The 18591-nt window shown below is 42.8% G+C and overlaps 1 protein-coding gene across 1 annotated transcript; it reads left to right on the top strand.

Moving 5' to 3' along the window:
• The first annotated feature begins 231 nt into the window (after positions 1-231).
• map3k2 (mitogen-activated protein kinase kinase kinase 2) lies at positions 232-18298 on the top strand. The gene is made up of 17 exons (XM_005452298.4): positions 232-586; positions 3601-3673; positions 3906-4024; positions 4107-4147; positions 4245-4344; positions 6301-6414; positions 6649-6745; positions 8202-8332; positions 9150-9229; positions 9320-9384; positions 9851-9943; positions 10036-10275; positions 10357-10505; positions 10889-11020; positions 11242-11371; positions 11465-11642; positions 13523-18298. The coding sequence occupies exons 2-17, from the start codon at positions 3619-3621 to the stop codon at positions 13740-13742; spliced, it is 1944 nt and encodes a 647-aa protein (XP_005452355.1). The 5' UTR covers positions 232-586; positions 3601-3618; the 3' UTR covers positions 13743-18298.
• Positions 18299-18591: the final 293 nt, after the last annotated feature.

Genomic DNA, 18591 nt, shown 5'->3' on the forward strand with positions numbered 1-18591 from the left:
TTAAACACCAATCAAATGTATTTACTCTTTGACAGGAAACTCATAAATTTCTCTGACGTGACAGGTCGTGTTTTTATTGGACTCTTCCGACAAGGTTGGGGTTAAGACCTTTCAAGTTTCCGTAAATGAAATATGATATCCTGGCACTGGTTGTCAAAATAAAACACATAATAGTTACTTGAATGTATCTTCTTTTATTCTCTGTCTCTACTTCCGGTTAAATTATTTTTAATAAGTGACAGCTTGATGGCGTCGTGGGGTCAGCAGCGAGCGGAGCTACCGTTAACCAGGGTGTAAAGTACAGCTAAAAGAGCGCCTCTGATTAAGTTAGCCTTTTAACCACTGCACAGACAAGGAGCTACTTAGTCAGACGAGCCGCCGTTTTGTCGTCTTGTGGTCGAAAAGCTTCAGCTGGCTCCTCTGACAGTCGTCAGGCCTCGTCGTCGTCGTGGTCCGGCAGCACTCGAGTGAAGTTGGGAGCGGACTGCCAAACTTCTGCTTCCTCCAGCGGCTCTCCGCGGGGCCCGGGGCTCCTGTCACCGGCCCTGTGGATGAGGAAGTGACTACACATCTAATTAGCGCCCAGGTACGATACTAAAGAAGTATTGGATCCATTTGAAGGGTTTATTTATTCCTTTAAGGGCTGTTTGTTTTTATTATAGTCGTGCAGCGCAGGTGAACGCTGATTAGCTGTGCGGTTGGCTGTTAGCATTAGCTCAGCTTGACAACTTCCCTGGCCTGACAGCTAGTTGCACACGTCTAGCTTAGCTTCACATATCGGCTCTCTGATTAGATAACAAACAGTATTTTGGGCGTAAGTGTCAAAAGTGTCTTATAATTATTCATCAAAGCGGCTGTAAATGCTAAAAATATGCTAGCATCAGTTGCTATGTTGCTACTCGGCTAACGCTAGCAGGAGAATCTAAAGCGAGCTAATTATCTACCAAAGGAGGCCATAATTGTGCTGTTGATATCAACTTTGTTGTGAGCACTGAGCAAGAGTCGGCACAGAAGATGATGCTCATCAGGAGGATGATGTATGTAAGGGTAAAAGAGAGAAGAAAAAACGCTAAGCTAAAGCTAGCACCAATGCTGCAGCTCTCTCATCAATCAGTGATGATCACAGACTATCATCACCAATTTCCAATCAACTCCTCGTCAGCAGAGGCCATCTTGACTTAAATTTCCACTCTTTTGCAATAACAATAAGATGAGGGCTAATTATGTTTGTACAGATTAAATTCTGGAGGTTATGTTCAATAATATTAATTGATAACTGAACAATAAACTACTTTTATTCCACACTCAAGCGTATGCTGCAACCTTTATAGCGCCTTTATTGGACACTCATAGCTACAGTCATTGCATATTTCACTATACATGGCAATGCAATAGTATAATATACAGTTTAGTGACAAATTCAAAAGCTAAATGCTTGACCTCCTATAGTGTGGGTATCCGGAGCCCAGTTAAACATAATCAGTGATCAGTAGAAAGGTATGGTCTGGAAACTGACTCATCTGAATGGAACCACATTAACCAATATTTTCACATTAAATTGGCAATAAAATATCCACCAGTGTGGGTAGTTTAAATGTGAAGAAAAGGGCTCTTAAAGTAGGGTCAGCATTTACTCCACTACACTTGTATTAAAGATTTTGTCGCTGCTGTTTTCTCATGTGATTTTTTTTTTTTTTTTTCCCCTTATAAAATCACAAATATACTATTTATCTTTGTAGGGAACACAGCAATTTAAGGGCTCCCATTCCAGAAGTGAGTTCCTTGTTCATTCTCTCTATTGATGTTTCAGAAAATCCTTATATAAAGAGTTTTAATCCTCAGACCAAACCAACCAGCTATGAGGTGAATCATGGCCATTAAAAAGATTTGATTTGGATCAAAAAAAGAAGGCAAAGGTACGAGGCTGTGTACAGGAACTGCTCATCCCCATAATGCGCTGCAAATCCTAGATTTCACAGTGAATGAATTCCAGCCTCCTTCAATGTAATCCTTTGGGTTGTTTTAGTGTTGCGTAATAACAGTTTTGACTATATGTTGTAATTCATGGTGTGTGTGTAGTAAAGTTTAGCCTCGCTGCAATCATTGCTCGCTTGTTTTTCTGAAGTTTTGTGCTGATGTTCCTACATTTAAAGAATTTCAACAGTAACAGCGACCTCCACCGATTGGAGGCATTGCTGTTTCAGTTCAGGATTGTGGGTAGAGTAGTTCTTGTAAGCAGTGTCATAAGTAAAACAGGTTTTTGTTAAACCAGGGTTGTATGTAAATAATATTTAGTAAGCCTGCTTAAGGTGTTTAGATTATGGCTGATATTCAGAATACGTGTGGGATTTTTACTTAAGCAACCTCACAGTTGAGCTCGATATTCTTATGGTTTAAGTCTGTAGTGTGCAGAATAATCAGACACAAAAAGAATAATTGTTTTTACTTGCATTGGCAGTGTGTTTGGGATTATTGTCATGCTGAAAAAACAAGGCGTTGGCAATTAGATGTGTTCCAGATGGTATTGCATGGTGGATTGCATGGTACTTTTTCTGTGTTCATTATTCATTGATTTTAATCTCTGACACCACTGGCTGAAATACAAAAACAGATGATGTTTTGTGACAGGCTTCTACTAAGAAATTGGTTCTTTACTCAAGGCCACTTTAAAAAATGACAGTGTGGCTTCTTGGAAGCAAAATGTAAAGAAACAAGAGCTGACTCAAGACTTTTGCACAGCACTGTATATTGATATCAAGTACCGGGTTTGGGTTTCAGTGTTAATTTAATCATATGTGCTCCTCACTGTGAGGAAGATACTGAGAATCTTTTTTGCTGATCAAAACGTTGCGTTTGACTCAAACATTATTTTACTTATTTTAAGAAATGTGGTGAATACATCCAAGAATATAAACTTATTGAAGTTTATTAGTGAAAAAGACAGATGATTGGCCAGCACAAGTAAAATGAATCAAATGTGTCTGAATTCCTCACCCTAGTTTATTTGCACTATTCTTCTTTCAACTCGCTGGGAGCACTCCTGACTCACACATGCACTTTGTGTGGGGCGTGAAGTGAAGAAATATTGATGACGACATGTTATGTTACCATAAAAATGCAATAAATGCTTCCTAACAAGTTTTACACCTTACACATACTGAGAGTGAGAATGAGAAGCTGACAGGGAAGCTCACAGTTAAGTCAAAAACTTCTGCAAACATACAGAGAAAAGCTGCTGGTGTAGCAGTACTCAAACCCCTGACCCTCGTTGCTGCTGGTGTCCTCCAGGCTATGTTGGAGCAACTGCTGCTGATATGTAACATAGTAGACATAGAACAGCATAGATGATTTGTATCTGATCCAAATGCTGGATTGGTGCATCGGGAAATAGAACTATCATGTAGACATAACACTCTTAAAATATGTATAAAGCCTCCAGATGCTTGTTTTGACATTGAAAAAAATAAATAAAGGCGAGTTACAATAAATTTGCATTTTTCAGACAATTTCAGTTAACAGAAATGTTTTTATTCACACACTATGTGTAATGATCCCTTTTAACTGCATGTAAGGATTTATGATGATGTTTTTGTGTTTCAGGAGAAAGGAATCCCTTTGATGGGAGAATCCTCTTTCCTGGCCTCCTGGGTCAATCGCCGTGCCATTAAGATGGGTAGGTACATGCTGTGAGACAGTGTTACTCATTGGCAGCGAGTCAGCTTCATCTTTTGACAGACCTATAATTTGAGGAATGGTTTTTTTTTTTTTTTTTTTCTCCCCCCCGAACAATGGCTCTTTGACATCTTGCCTGACAATAGTCCTTGTTGTGCGGCTAAGTGGAAGCGCAAGTTGAGTTTTTCAATGATAAAACCTGTTGAATAAGCAGAAGTCGTGCTGTCTCGCAGATGAGCAGGAGGCGCTGAACTCCATCATGCAGGACTTGGCCGAACTGCACCGCTCCAGCCGTCCTGCCGCGTTCCTGTCAGACCTGTGCAAACCCAAAGCCTCGTCGCCCAAGAACCAGGTAACCCAAGTGAAAGCACAAAGGCTCAGCCTGGCTCATCTTTGCTCTGGCTGTCTTTAACTCTGTGCTCTGTCTCCAACAGAATGATGTGAGAGTGAAGTTCGAGTTCAAAGGGGAGAAGAGGTGAGGTTTCCACTGCTGTGTTTCTCCCTCCAGTGCTGTCAGTGCAGACCAGCAGCAGTGCCCGTCTCTGACCGCTCACCTGTCTTCTTCTCTGCAGGATTTTGCAGTTCCCTCGACCTATCAAGCTGGAGGACCTGAGGTCGAAAGCTAAAGTGGCTTTTGGTCAGACAATGGACCTCCACTACACAAACAATGAGGTACGAAACTTGAAATGTAATTTTCCTCTGCTTCCTGTAGTAAATGGACTGGTTCTTATATAGCGCCTTTCTACTCTACCTAAGCGCTCAAAGCACTTTATACAACATGCCTCAGTCACCCATTCACAGCCACTCATACAGGGACTTTTTTCTATGCTGAAGTGCTTCCTATCTAACATTCACACACAGTCATGGATGCATTAGAGCAGCGGTCCCAACCCCCCCGGGCACTGCGCTGTGAGTCGTTTGGTACTGGGGCGCGAGAGTTGAGGTTCGGGTTTTCAGGGTTTTTATTGTTAACTCAGTTTCCCTGGGTCTTTTCCCGTGTTGTAGTTGTGTCTTATTTAAAAAGAAATATTTACGTGTTAGCATAGCGACCACAGAGCATGAAGGGGCAGAGAGGAGGATGTTACTCTCAATGTTGTTGGCGCATTTCAGGAGGACGCTGCTAATAAAGTTACACAATTACACAGTGAATTCGCGTTTATTATTATATTCACCAAAGACCACAGTTTTTGTCTTGGTTGTATCATTTTATTTTGTTGTATTTATCTGCGACACCTTAAATGTCGGTCCATGAAAACATTGTCTGACATTAAACCGGTCCGTGTCCAAAAAAGGTTGGGGACCGCTGCATTAGAGAGCAACTTGGGGTCCAGTAGCTTACCCAAGCATGCAGACTGCATTGTACCACCAACCGTCCGATTAGTAGATGACCTGCTCCATCTCCTGAGCTACAGCCAGCCCCACCTTTAGGGCAGCCTTCTAAGCAAGAAACGTTCTCCAGCTCCACACAGACTGGATCCCTTTCATGTGGAGGCTCTGTAGCTGTGCTATGATCCCCCTCCTGCCATCCTAAACCTGTCCCTTCAACTGCCCTCGGTGCCCCTCTGTGATGTTGTTCTTCCCTCTGTGCAGAGTTTTTAAGAACACCCAGTGTGTTTCAGAGGCAGTGTGTCTCACTCTTTGCAGACTGACACAACTTTTCTGCTGTTTTCTTTGGTTATTTTGGAGCAAAGATCCACCTCTGGGTCTGGTGGTGGATCATTGTGATTCATCAGCCAGATGTTTAAATGTTGCTGAATCGCTAGTCTGCAACAGAAATACTAGTAGGTTCAATGAATATTTAAATAATGTACACGACCAGCTACCTGTTGGCTCTAAGATGCCTGTTGGCAGGGGCGAGTGGGATCGTGGTCTGTGGTCTGTTTCAAGAAAGCAGACCACAGTTGTGCTACCAGTGCCATCCTGCCGGCTTTGATGTAGAAAATGAGCGATTGTACGAAAGCTGCATTAGGGGAATAAAAACAGAACTGAGTGAATGTGTGAGCGTGTGACCACATCCTGCACAGGCGTGTGGATGTTAACCTGCTGCTGCTCCACAAGGTTAGGCACGTTCTGCAAACTAACATGACACTGTTAACCACAGAGCTGTGCATGACAGCAACCTGTAACTCTGTTTTACCTACCACAGAACAGGCCCACCAGAGCTTAGCTTTACAGGTTTGCATGCTTTAGCTTTTTCTTCCTATACACAATAGATAAATAATGACTCACAACTGAATTGAAAATCATGAAGTGTTTGAAATGGTGCAGTCACAGTTCTACGCGTCCCAGGAACTTATACAGAAAGGCACAAAGTGAAACATCACTTTCTAATAGCACCAGTGGAGCAGTGTTCTTGAGAAAATGATGGCACTTCCTGTTGCATCTAGTGGAATGCATGAAACCCCATGATGGTACAGCATGACAGACACTGGAGTGTAGGAAGTGCTGTGAACAGCTGATTGGATCAATGAAGCACCTGTGTGTGGATTATGTTTTTGTTGTTGTGCGCTTTGATTTCCACAAGTGGTCAAAAAGAATCACACAATTTTTAAAAGGTTATGTATTCAAGTCATTCTATTTCCTTTGGGTTTTTTTTTTTTTCTTCTTTTTTTTTTTCTCCTCTTGCAGTTGGTGATTCCATTGACAACTCAGGACGACCTGGACAAAGCTGTAGAGCTGCTGGATCGCAGTGTTCACATGAAGAGTCTGAAGATTCTCCTCGTGCTGCAGGTCTCCTCTGAGGTGGGTTATACTACACTGACTTTAATGGTAGTTTCTGCCGGCTTTGTTTTTCTGTGCTGTAACCCCTCGACAGTTTTTACCCCTCAGCTGTAAAAGGCTGATTGGGGTGTTTTTATAGCAATGTTTTTAATCTTTATGTTATAGCAGTGTTACCATAGGATTAGCTGGAAAACAAAGGAGTTGTTAAACTTGTCCAGAATTTCTTTTTAATGTTATTTTGTGTTGTGTCTGCAGAACTCGTCATCCAACATGGACCTCCTGCCGTCCCACGAGGAGCTGGACAACACGGGGTTCCGGGTCACAGACAAGAAGAGCATGCTGGCGTTGATAGGTAAATGTTTGCTAAACAGTGATGCAGACTCAAAGCTTGCAGGGACGGGTGCTAGTGACCACCACAGTGTGGTAGTAGGTAAGCGGTGAACATGCTCCTGGCCCAGTACTGCAACAACAGTAGTAATGGCAAGTGAATAATTACTTGAACAAGTTAAGTTTTTATTTTCATCCAGTTTTAAGTAAAATTTGAAAAGGCTAACCATTCAATGATTTGGATCATTTCAAGTTAAAATACAAATAAAAAATAAAGTCATAAACCGTTCAAAAGTTAAAAATAAATTTTGCATAATGTGGTATTAGCACTAAAATAAATATTCGATATTTGATGAATAAGCTATTGTAGGAAAAGTCGTGGCGATGAGATGATCGATTTATTTATTTTTTTAATTTTGGAATTTTAAATTGACTGTCTCAGTGGTTCCAGTGTTAAGAAAAATATATGAATGCATGAAACTCTGAATCTTTTGTGCGAAAATAAGAGTCACCTAGGTAGGGCTGCACAATTAATCGTTAGAAAATCGCAATCTCAATTCATACTTATGTGCGATCTCATTTCCAAATGACAACGATTTTTAAAAAAAAGAAAGAAAAAAAAAAAAAAAAAAAAGATGACGATTGTACCGCATTTTGATCCGGGACATAATCTGCATGAAAACAAGCGCTCACTCTTCCTGCTCAACAAATGACAAGGGCGGAGCCTTATACACGTGATACAGAAGCCAGCTGGCAGGGAAAAAACAACGGAGAGCACGTGAGAGAAACTGTCTGAGGGGAGAAAACACAATGAGCGCAGAGGAAAAGCTCGCTGATGGCGGTGAGAATGACAACCGCACTGTAACATTAATTCCAAGAAAAGGTTCTCATTCCTCCGTGTGGAAGTTTTTTTTTGGTTTAAAAGAAGACGCTGAGAGGCAAAAAGATATCATTTGCAAGCTGTGTTTTGCCATCGTAGCAGCACCGCAAGCTAACACTACGAATTTGTATAACCACCTTAAACGTCACCATAAAGTGCAATATGACGAAGCTGTAAAGGCCAAGAAAGTGACAGGACAAATCCGTCCTGGTCAACCACCCAAGCATCAATAACGGGAACCTTATACAGCGCTTCCCCATACCCGTCGAACTCCCGCAAGCACAAAGAAATTACAGAGGCTATCACTTACCCCTCTCATCACCTTACACACGGAAAGAATACTGTTCAAAATGTTATTGTTAAAAGTATTTTAAGGTTTTGTGCGTAAGAGTAGACAAGTGAGACATTTATGTGCAGTTAATAAGTGCAATAAATATTTATATTGGAAAAGAAAATCGGGAGAGAATCGGGATCTCAATTCTAAGCAAAAAAATCGTGATTCTCATTTTATGCAAAATCGTGCAGCCCTACACCTAGGTTAACTGTGACTGTGGCGCACACAGGACAATTTTCTCACTCTCTTTGACCGCCGTCCTGTCAGGTTCCCACTCAACAGACCGCAGCTCTCCTCCTCCAGGATACATTCCCGACGCTCTGCAGCAGGTGGCGAGGAACGGCTCCTTCACCAGCATCAACAGCGAGGGGGAGTTCATTCCTGAGAGCATGGACCAGGTACTGATGCTCAGTAGAGTCCACTTTAGTGTTTTCTACATGAAAAGGAGCTGCTCTAATGTAACAAAGCGGACTGCAAATCTAGTATTTAAATGTAAACTCTTGGACATTTTAAATGTAAAATTAATTTCCACCAGCTGCTTTATCATAAAGCCAATATTTTAAGAGTTTTTTTTTTTTTTTTTTGTAAGTTGCCACGCTGGACTTTACAGTAGCCATTAAAGCAGAACCTTCTGGCCTTTTAGTATTTTATTAAAGTTGATCTTTTCTTCCTCTTCTCCCTGCTGTGACTACTGAGTTTTGTGGTGTACCTGCCACTGTGGAGGACAGGTTAAGTCCCTGATATACTCCCAAACGGACCTGGGCGCACACAGCAGGGCAGATGGTGGATGCGTATCTGGGTTCTTTTCATACCACATCGAGTTCTGGGTACATGGACGTGTTTCGCACACGTGCAGTCGGCACACTTGTAGGTGAGGTCGTAGAGGCGTGAATAGCGGAGGTCAGCGTGCTCCCTCGCAGGGACGGGCAGTTTGTGTTACATCACAAACAGCCCTCGTTAAAGTGTCACGTGCTTCAGTGTAAGTGGCATATAACTTGTGACTACTGCAGGTCTGGAGAGATGAGGGAAGGATTTATTTTTCTGTTTTGGAGGTTGTAAAAAGCTTAAATTTAATGTATTTATTATTGAGTTTTCTGAAGTTGCTCTGAGCATCAGTTTGTCAAATTAAATTCACCTGTTAGCTAATGAGATTAAATTTGATTAGTTTTGAGAGGATGTGAGTTTCTCTCTCTCATTTCTCTTGTTTTACTTCAGATGTTGGATCCATTGTCCATGAGCAGTCCGGAGAACTCAGCTTCTGGAAGTTGTCCCTCCTTAGACAGCCCACTGGACAGGTCTGCGTCACAGAATAAAACAGGAAACCACCAAAAACTGCCGTGGAGAAAATCCCTCTGATTTGTTGCTGTTGTCTTTGTGTTGTGCAGTGATTACCCAAAGTCCAGGATGCCCAGGGCTCAGAGCTACCCAGACAACCACCAGGACTTTCCAGGTGAGAGCAGATCTTAGTTCACGGGTGTTAGACTGTTTAAGGGTTTAAAAAAAAAAAACAACAACAACAACAATCTGATCTACCAGGCAGTGAAGAGTTTAACAGGCTAAAACTTAAACCAGACTAAGAGACAAACCTTTAACCCTCTATAGTTGATGTACTAGCATGTCCAAATCGCACGACTGGTTTTAAGCTCATGTAACAGCAAGATGCAGGTTTTAAATCGTGTTGCTGGACCAAGTAGAACTAGACTTATGATCACTAACCTACACCATGCTTTGCTCGTCACGTTGAGGCCAGGAAGAAATGGTAAAAATGGGATTTTCCAAGGAAAGCGAGCACTCTCAATTTATAGATTGCAGTTAAAAGGCCCAAAACATTCTTATGTCGAGGTCGCCATCTTTGAAAGCTGTTTTGAGGCCATGGCCTGTAAATTTCATCTTTTTGTATCCTCCTCCCTCTGCAGAGTACGATATTCCGGTGTTTGAGAAGTCGGGAAAAGGAGGGACGTATCCTCGCCGGTACGGCATTCCTTTTGGCCTTCAGGATTACAGTGATGGTGGGTTATTTATTTATTCCTACTGATGCCTTAGACAAATTGACTTTAAACAGGGATTTAAAAATGATCACTCTCCTTCATCCTCTGAACAGGGAGGAAGACTTTCCCTCGGGCTCGGCGGACGCAGGTTCACGGTTTCCGCTCTCCAATCAGCTTCAGCTCGACCGAGCAGTCGCCTAGCACAAGCAGTGGCAGCAGCGTCTTCACGCCTGACCTGGAGGAGGCCCCCGGCCCCGCCAGGAGGCCGCGGAGGGGGAGCGACATCGAGCCAAACCCCAATCCGGCCGTGGCTCCGACGCTCTCCGTCATGGACGTCAGTCCACCCAGCCGCTGTGAGTCCTCGCAACACAACACATCCTCAGGATGTTTGTTTTTCTGCGTTTTTAGCAAACCTGATGTGTCTTTGTGCACAGCCCCGCGAGCGCCAACCAACTGGCGGCTGGGGAAGCTTCTGGGTCAGGGAGCTTTCGGGCGGGTCTTCCTGTGTTACGATGCCGATACTGGACGGGAACTGGCAGTTAAACAAGTCCAGTTTGATCCAGAGAGTCCCGAGACCAGCAAGGTACGTACACAGCACCATAGAATATATTAAATACAGTGGTAGGAAAATGGAAAGACAAGGCAAAAAAAAGACCTTAAATAATTCCATGAATCATTGCTTTGGGTGGAAGTGTGGATCTAGATGCTGTGTCAACGCCTTGTTGATTTTTAAAAAGCCAGGGAGGAGAAAAAAAGAAAATCATACAATGTTAATTTGAAAAACAGGGCTGTAAATAAGGATACAACGCAGTAAATTCAAACTAGAGACACTTCGGTCCCAGTTGAGAAAGATCTTTCCAGTCCTCTCGTGTATCTGCTGTTAGAACCTCTAATTTGTTCTATGTAGAGGTGAAATCGGTTTAAATTTATTCTGCTTGAATATGTGCCCTTCTGTTTCTGCTGCAGGAGGTGAGCGCACTGGAATGTGAAATCCAGCTCCTGAAGAACTTGTGCCATGAGCAGATCGTCCAATATTACGGCTGTCTGCGAGACACGATGGAGCGAACGCTCTCCATCTTTATGGAGTACATGCCTGGAGTGAGTGCACACAAACAGTTTACTTTTTCCAGTTACGTGGGTGTGTGAAGCTAAAAATCTCATGCTCCATGGCATCCATGAGTGTAGATGGATTTCCACTTGAATAAAGTTCCCTTTGTTTGAGTGGAAATGAAAGATGTTTCTCTTTAGAAATGCTAAATTTTAATGTGAGGAACAGCAGGGATATTTCTGATGATTCCTTCCTTTCTGGTGACCCTCAGGGATCCATTAAAGACCAGCTGAAGTCGTACGGAGCGCTCACGGAAAATGTGACGCGCCGCTACACCAGGCAGATCCTGGAGGGGGTTTCCTACCTGCACAGCAACATGATCGTCCACAGGGACATCAAAGGTGAGCTGAGGTTTTCGCTCCCGCTGGGGAAATACTTGGGACCATACGTCGTCTATGAAAAGTAGAGCATGAAACTGTGCAATCGTCCTTCAGGTGCAAACATCCTCAGAGACTCGGTGGGTAACGTGAAGCTGGGAGACTTCGGGGCCAGCAGGCGGCTGCAGACCATCTGTCTGTCAGGAACAGGCATGAAGTCGGTGACCGGTACCCCGTACTGGATGAGCCCAGAGGTGATCAGCGGAGAGGGGTACGGCAGGAAGGCAGACATCTGGTAAGACCACCCACAAAAGTCTTTACTACATTATTCAGTGCAGGATGCATGAAAGTGACGTAAAAAGTCATTTAAGTGGTACCAATTCAGATGAATTTTTACAAACTGACTTTACAAAGTGATGCTTCTGTACCTCAGTCTTGAGCAGACGCAGCAGTGAACTTCCATGTCCCAACAGCTTCCCTCATCAACACTAACATCCATTAGTGTTGCTTCCAGTGTGGGGGTTTTAGTCCCAAAAATCAGGACACCAACCAAAGATGTTTTGGCCAAATATAAAACACACTTTTATTTACTAAAAGGTCAGAAATACCAGGAAAAAGTCAGGTAACACAAACTCTTTTCCTTTAAGTCTTTAGACCAATCCTGCTTATGTGTGCACTTAACCTCCAAAGCCTAATTTGACTGAGGAAAATCTGTGGTTTTCTATTGTGTTGCTTCTGGTATGCATTCTTGATTGAGGCATTGTCGTTACCCTGCCAAGTACGTGGGCGGTCGGTTGGGCTGGCAGTGTGTACACCCAAGTTTGTGAAAATGTAACCTTTAAAGGTGCAGTCAGTTTTGAGGTTATTTAATATAAAGGAATATTCTGCTCATAAATGTACATCAGTGTTTAATTACGTCTTCAGAGAAATTAAAAGGTTTTCATGAACCTAGAATTAAACCATTAAAAGTTCATGGGAACAATACTGGTTTGTGAGACCGGCCACATGCACCGTACACCAAAGGTGGAGGAGAAGAGAACTCGTTGGTCTCCGTCACCAAAGGAAGGAAAACATGAAGGAAAGGGATAATGAGATTGACATCTTAATAAAATGTCCTCCGCTTCCTCTTCATCTTAAGCCTCATCTCCTGATCTGAAGTCAGGGCTCAGATCAGGAGACACTTTATTATTGTCAGCAGATTAGACATGTGACCTTCCTATCTCGGGACAGCTGGCCACAAACCAGCAAAACGGCAGCAGCTGTTAGTTATGCTGACTAATGCTGGACTCAAACATTCCGATTACATGCTCACTTTGTACAAGAGTTTGTTTGCTAAAGGCTCAGTCCAGCAATGTTAGATGCACTTCAAGTATGACTTGAAAGTATTACTAACACCAGCTAACAGAGGCTAATAGTAGCTAACACTGTCAAAAATGGCAGCACTTCCTAACAGAAAAGTTGATGTCTTCAACAAATCACCTCAGTTTTTGTCATGTTACAAAATAACACCGAACTGCTGCAGATCTAACAGATATGACTGGCAAAAAAGAAAAGACATTGAGGGATTTTTGGTAGTTTTTATGGTGGTAACACAATGAGTCCGAAGTGGGTCTTCAGCCTAAATTTAAATAAAATAACAGAACACATTGTGAAGAGAAAGTTGTCATGAATATCTCTCTATACCACTCAGTTTAGATGCACCTAAAGGAGTAGGATGAAGATCACACGTGCTTACCCCTTTTAATACGATTTAATAATTTACAGAGTTCAGTGTTGGTTCTATAGAGCTCCTTCTATCCTGTGTGTGAAATGCTCTGTTTGTTAGAGAATCTGCAAACGAGACCATGTTGGTCACGTATGTAACCAGCGCAAACCTCTGAAGACGCTTCGTTGTAGCCACTAACAGGAAGCTTTGGCCACATGTGGCTTCAAAGATGAAAGACAATGTTGTTGAATGGCTTTTTATAAAATCGTGACTTTAACTGTGGAAAGAAGCAGGTAGGAAAGTAAAGACTGGGTTGCCTTTTAATGTTATTGTGCCACAGAAAGGTGGAAGCTGTAGCTGAGAGCATTTCCTGTGCTGTGAGGCAATGTTATTTGGTCAAAACCAAATAAAGCTAATAAAATGACCCGTCAGTTCTTTCTTGGGCTTAACATTTGTTTCGTCATCTTCAGGAGTGTCGGCTGCACTGTCGTGGAGATGCTGACTCAGCGACCTCCGTGGGCAGAGTTCGAGGCCATGGCGGCCATCTTTAAGATCGCCACGCAGCCCACTAACCCCGTCCTGCCCGCCCACGTGTCGGACCACTGCCGGGAGTTCCTCAAACGGATCTTCGTGGAGACCAAGCAGCGGCCGTCTGCAGAAGAGCTGCTCAGGCACATCTTTGTACATTAACCCCTCCCGCCCCCTCCTCAAATCTTGAACCCCCGCCTGCCTGCCGAACTGCCAAATACGGCCTTATCTGACCCCGCCCCCTCCACCTTTACACTGAGACCACGTTGGACCAGGAAAGACTGGCTGGAAGAAGGTGGGGGCGCTCCTCCTGTCTCTGTTTGTATGAGACTGCCATAAAGGACACAATTTCTTATTTTATTTTTCTCCGCAAGTTGCACCTTAACGTCTCCAATGCGGAGGAAGAGGTTGAGCACTTCCTCCTCTCTGAAAAACTGTTTTGTTTTTTAAAATGTTTGTACGGTTTCTCGCTCTGAGCGTTTTGAAGCGGGATGGTGTCGGTGTTGTGGACCTAACAGGAGCTGATGCCTGACTCTGGAGTAAACCCCACCCTGCCCCCTTCTCATCCTCCTCCAATGTCTTGCTGACCCGACCCCAGAATGTAGTCTCCTGCCAAAACCCAGAGTGACGGGCGCGCTGCTATAGACAAACCTGAATCCCAGATCCAGAGAACACTCCCCCGAGAATTTTCCACCCACCTGCCCTCATCCCTCGCCGAAGTCCACTCCGTTTTTCTGAACGAAGTGCAGATGAAATGTTCTGATTCGTCGTCCCCGTCTCTGTGCCTTTTTATGTTTGAGAATGAGTCTCAGCTTTTTGTTCTCACAGTTTTGTTTTGTGTTTTGTTTTGTTTGTTTGTTTTGATTTTTGCCTCCTGGATAAACTGCCTTCACACCAGCTGATCCCAGTTCAGCCGTTTCTGCCTTTCTGCGACGGGGACTCGCTGTGCTGATCATTTCGGTTTGTTCGTTCGCCTGCTGTACCAGCGCCGCCGGCTGGAAACCAAATATCCTCCGTTTAGAAAAGTCGTCGTGCTGGTGTAGAAGTGAAGCGCCGCATCGGTACCTGTGCTCGCTTTCCTCCTGATTCTCTGATCTGATTGGATGCCTCTTCAGCATGGCATATTTGCAGCAGATTCATGAATTTACTGCTGGTAAAGCCACAGAAAGCAACAGGGACGACTCTCATGACCAGACTTGAAAGGTGCAGCGTGCAGGATTGTTGATTCAAAACATTTAAAAACTCAACTAAAACACACTCGTATCCTCTTCAGACCACCATAGCTAATTCTGGAACGTGACTGATTTGGATGTCTAGTTTAAGGAGAGCAAGTCGATAAATGAAACTGAAGTCGTTGGTAAGCGAAAGTTGGCCGGGCAGGGTTTGTTTTAACCTGTAGAGCTTACACCATCCCATGGACAGGTCAGGTCCTCGCAGGGAGACGAGATCGTGTAACTTCACCAGCAGTTCATCTTTTCTGGTGAATACGTCCGTGTCAGAGAGAGGGAAAGAACTAGTTTAAACCGTTTCAAACCGTGCAGTATATTCAGGACTAACCTCGTGTTGTGGATGGATTGTGGAAGTTTTTACATTTCTGGTATCTTCTTCCTCAGCATGAACTTCCATGTAGAGCATGGAAGTTCATCTAACATCTCATCTAACATCTAAATTTGGACCTTTTTAAATGTTCAGATCAAGCCAGCCTGAGTATTTTGATAAGACAGAAGCTGCTAATTTGGTGCTTTCATCTGTTCACAGTGAGTCTCTGCCATCAGATCGGAGAAGCAGTGGGGGGAAACTTGAAGATCTTGCTCTGTTGTCCGTTTCATTTCAAACTAAACGTTTTTAGCTGCTCATCATTTAACTGAAGGGTACACGCAGCCTCTCCTGGAGCTCTGCCGCTGCAGTCGGTATGTTTGTCGCCGTTTTCAGACACTCGCAGAGCTTCATTCTCGTGTTTATTGCTTGGTACTGCAGTCGCTGTCACCACCGAATCAAATGCATCAAAGCAGACTCGTCACTTTAACCACAAACGCTCCGTTCAGCACGTTTGATTTTAAAGCATTGACTATGCACACGCTGGATAGCAGGTGGCACCTCAGCTTGTGCTGACGACTTCTTCTTCTTCTTCTTCTTCTTCTTTTAATTCACTTTTTGATTAGTAATGGTGACGTTTCTGAGCAGCTCTGCCAGCAGCCAATCAAATAGTTATTTAGGGCTCAAATTATGCCTTAAATATTGGCCATTTGCAGCAGGTGGATTATCAAGCAGTCCATGTAGAAAGCTTCTAAATGCTTAAACAATGATGTGAATTAGAGTCCTGGTGGGAGTTACTGTTGTGCTGCTAAGATTGAAATGTTTCTAGGTTCAAAGACACGATATGCAAACCTTTTATTATCATCAGAGCCGGTTTCTGCAGAGCAGGGGAGGAAGCGTTTCTGGTGCATTCAGCAACATTTGACCAGCAGAGAAAAGTGATGGTGACTCTCTAAAATTAAACTCCTCAGATCCCCACCTTTCGCTCTCCTACACACATCTAAAGCACCTCTCCTGGTCGTCTTTACTGCTCAGTGAGCCATGACCAGGTTTTTTTTTACCAAGCTTTTTTGTGGTGGATAGATTATTGGGTCTGTGATAGTAAATAAACTTAGATTTTAGCTTAGAGAGTCACATGTTTGTGTGTTTCTGGCACTTGTTAATGAATTAATATGCAGAAATGATCCAAACATTGTTTGTAGCACTTGGAGGCCTTTGAAGCTTCATTGTCCAGATATTTGATTGTGAAGTTCATATTTTCTGTTATATATGCAAATCCAAAAACTGTCAAATGGTTATCCACTTGTTTTGATTACACCCAATATTAATAAGTGTTCCTAAATTGGGATGTTAAATAGTCTCTCAGTGATGTGGTAACTTGTAGCACGATTACGGGTGGCGACATGTTAGCAAGCTGCGTTCATGACGTATTGTTGCAGAATGCTAATTGGAGCCAAAAATGAACAGCAAACTTCTCAGACGAGCTGTAGCTCAGATTGTTTTGTTTATTAAATAACCACATTTAAAAATGCTCCAACAGCACAAACGGCAGTTGAGATGTTCAGCTTGCAGCTGCCTGTGTGGCCACTCCCCTTTCTTTAAATCTGATTGGTGAAGTTGTAACAAATGCCACCTGCTGTACACATTTTATACCATTAGAGGCCACCCCCCCCCCCCCCCCCCTTTTTCTTTTTTGTTGTATCAGGCTGTGAACATGTTTATTTGTGCTGTAAAGGGATTTTTGAAGCAGCCTCAAGTGGCCACTGGAGGAACCGCAGTTTTTGAAACATACCTGAAGGTTGTTGCTTCAGTCTGTAGTCTGGACTAATATCACATTGTTTACTTGGCCTTCTCATTTATACAGTATGATGGCTCTTTAAACACCGTAGCTAAAGAAAAGCTCTAAATAATTACAAATAATCCTTGCTGAAGCTTCAAAGACTCGGATCAGCTTCTTAGGGCCAACCCTAGTAGTATTAAAAAAAAACAAACATTATGCACTTCTGATGTCTCGTAGTGACGTTTAGGTGTTACTACAGAGTCGGATTTTCCTGACTGCACCTTTGTAAAAACAGGCAGGGAACAGTCTCTTTGACCTCTGTCGCCCCGACTTCCTGTGAAGTCACTTTCAAGCCTTTCTTGCTCTGTGGAAACTCAGTTTTACACTCACATTATGCATCTTCTCAGTGGTACGTTCCTTTGGCTCTTCAGGCGGCTTACGGCAAGCCATCTGGTACTGATGGAGATCGCCAGCACTGGTCATCATAGATACGCACTACCATTATGCACTATCGGTTCTTCGCTGATGCCCTCCCCCTCCCCCCTTACAGTTCCTGACGCTCGTGCAGCTCGGCTCGGCGACTTTTTCTTTGCACATTTTTAAAGACTGTTTTTCGTTTTGTTTTGTTTGTTGTTGTTGTTGTTGTTGTTTTTTGTTTTTTTTACTTTGTGTATGAGTGCGAGAGAGATGGATGATGATGATGATGATTATGATGGCGGTTCAGTTAACCTTGACATGAATGTAACGTCTCATTCTTGGCCTCGTTCACCACAGTGGATTAACTCTTCGGTACCAGTATTTGTCACCTGTGGAGCGCCAAGATACACCTGTAGTTCTCGTTTAAAGCCACTGCTGCCATTCCTGAATGAATGAGTGAATGAATAAACGCGTGTGAGTGTGTTAATGTGCATTTACTGCAGATGTTGCTCATTGGACACTGCGCCTGAAATGCCTTGAGCATTCTGACTGTAGGGGGTGAGAGCGTTAAAATAAAAAAATAAAAATCATGTACAAATGTATAAAAATGAAATTGTACTACTTTTTTTTCTTTTCTTTTGTCTTTTTTTTTTTTTTTTTTTAAAAGGAAGCTTGTATCCCACATGTTTGGTCTGTGTATTGTAAAAGAAGCCATGTTTATAATTCTAATTGGTTTGTGACCAATATGCCTGTTTATATCAGATCTGTATATCAGTGGTACGCATAATTTTTTAATATATTTTTTATTTTTCCTTTTTTTTTCTCTTTTAAATGGGAGATTGTATGCATGGTTGGGTCCTGAGAGACGCAGCGGTGCCGTTGAATGGTTGCTGTTTTTGGGCAAAATTTCTGGAGTATTGCAACAGCTCGGTGTTCATAATTAAAACAATTATGACGATGACAACAATAAAAGATATTTATTTCACATCGCGGGTTTGCTGGAGTTTTTTGTAAGTTGGCATTGCATTTTTACATCTGTTACACTTCTACAGATGTACAGTACTGTGCAAAATTATGATTCCTTTATATGTTAGGACAACGTAAAATAGGAAAAGTTACTTATTGAAATGTGTCAACATACATGTAAATGCAGCATAGAAGGCAAACACAGTTTGTACAATTCTAACGAGCTTGAAAGTCAACATTTGGCGTGACCGCTTTTATTCTTCAGCACAGTCTGAACTCTCAGGCAGCTTTCTTGTCATGTCTTTAAGTAGT

This window comes from Oreochromis niloticus, linkage group LG23 (assembly GCF_001858045.2).
Source record: "Oreochromis niloticus isolate F11D_XX linkage group LG23, O_niloticus_UMD_NMBU, whole genome shotgun sequence".
NCBI classification, from domain to species: Eukaryota; Metazoa; Chordata; class Actinopteri; order Cichliformes; family Cichlidae; genus Oreochromis; species Oreochromis niloticus.

Bases quoted from the DNA above. Each gene is read 5' to 3' on its own strand.
- map3k2 (XM_005452298.4), top strand. From the start codon at position 3,619: ATGGGAGAATCCTCTTTCCTGGCCTCCTGGGTCAATCGCCGTGCCATT. The intron at 4,025-4,106 runs GTAACCCAAGTG...TGTCTCCAACAG, and splicing joins CCTCGTCGCCCAAGAACCAG to AATGATGTGAGAGTGAAGTT. The intron at 6,746-8,201 runs GTAAATGTTTGC...CCGTCCTGTCAG, and splicing joins GAGCATGCTGGCGTTGATAG to GTTCCCACTCAACAGACCGC.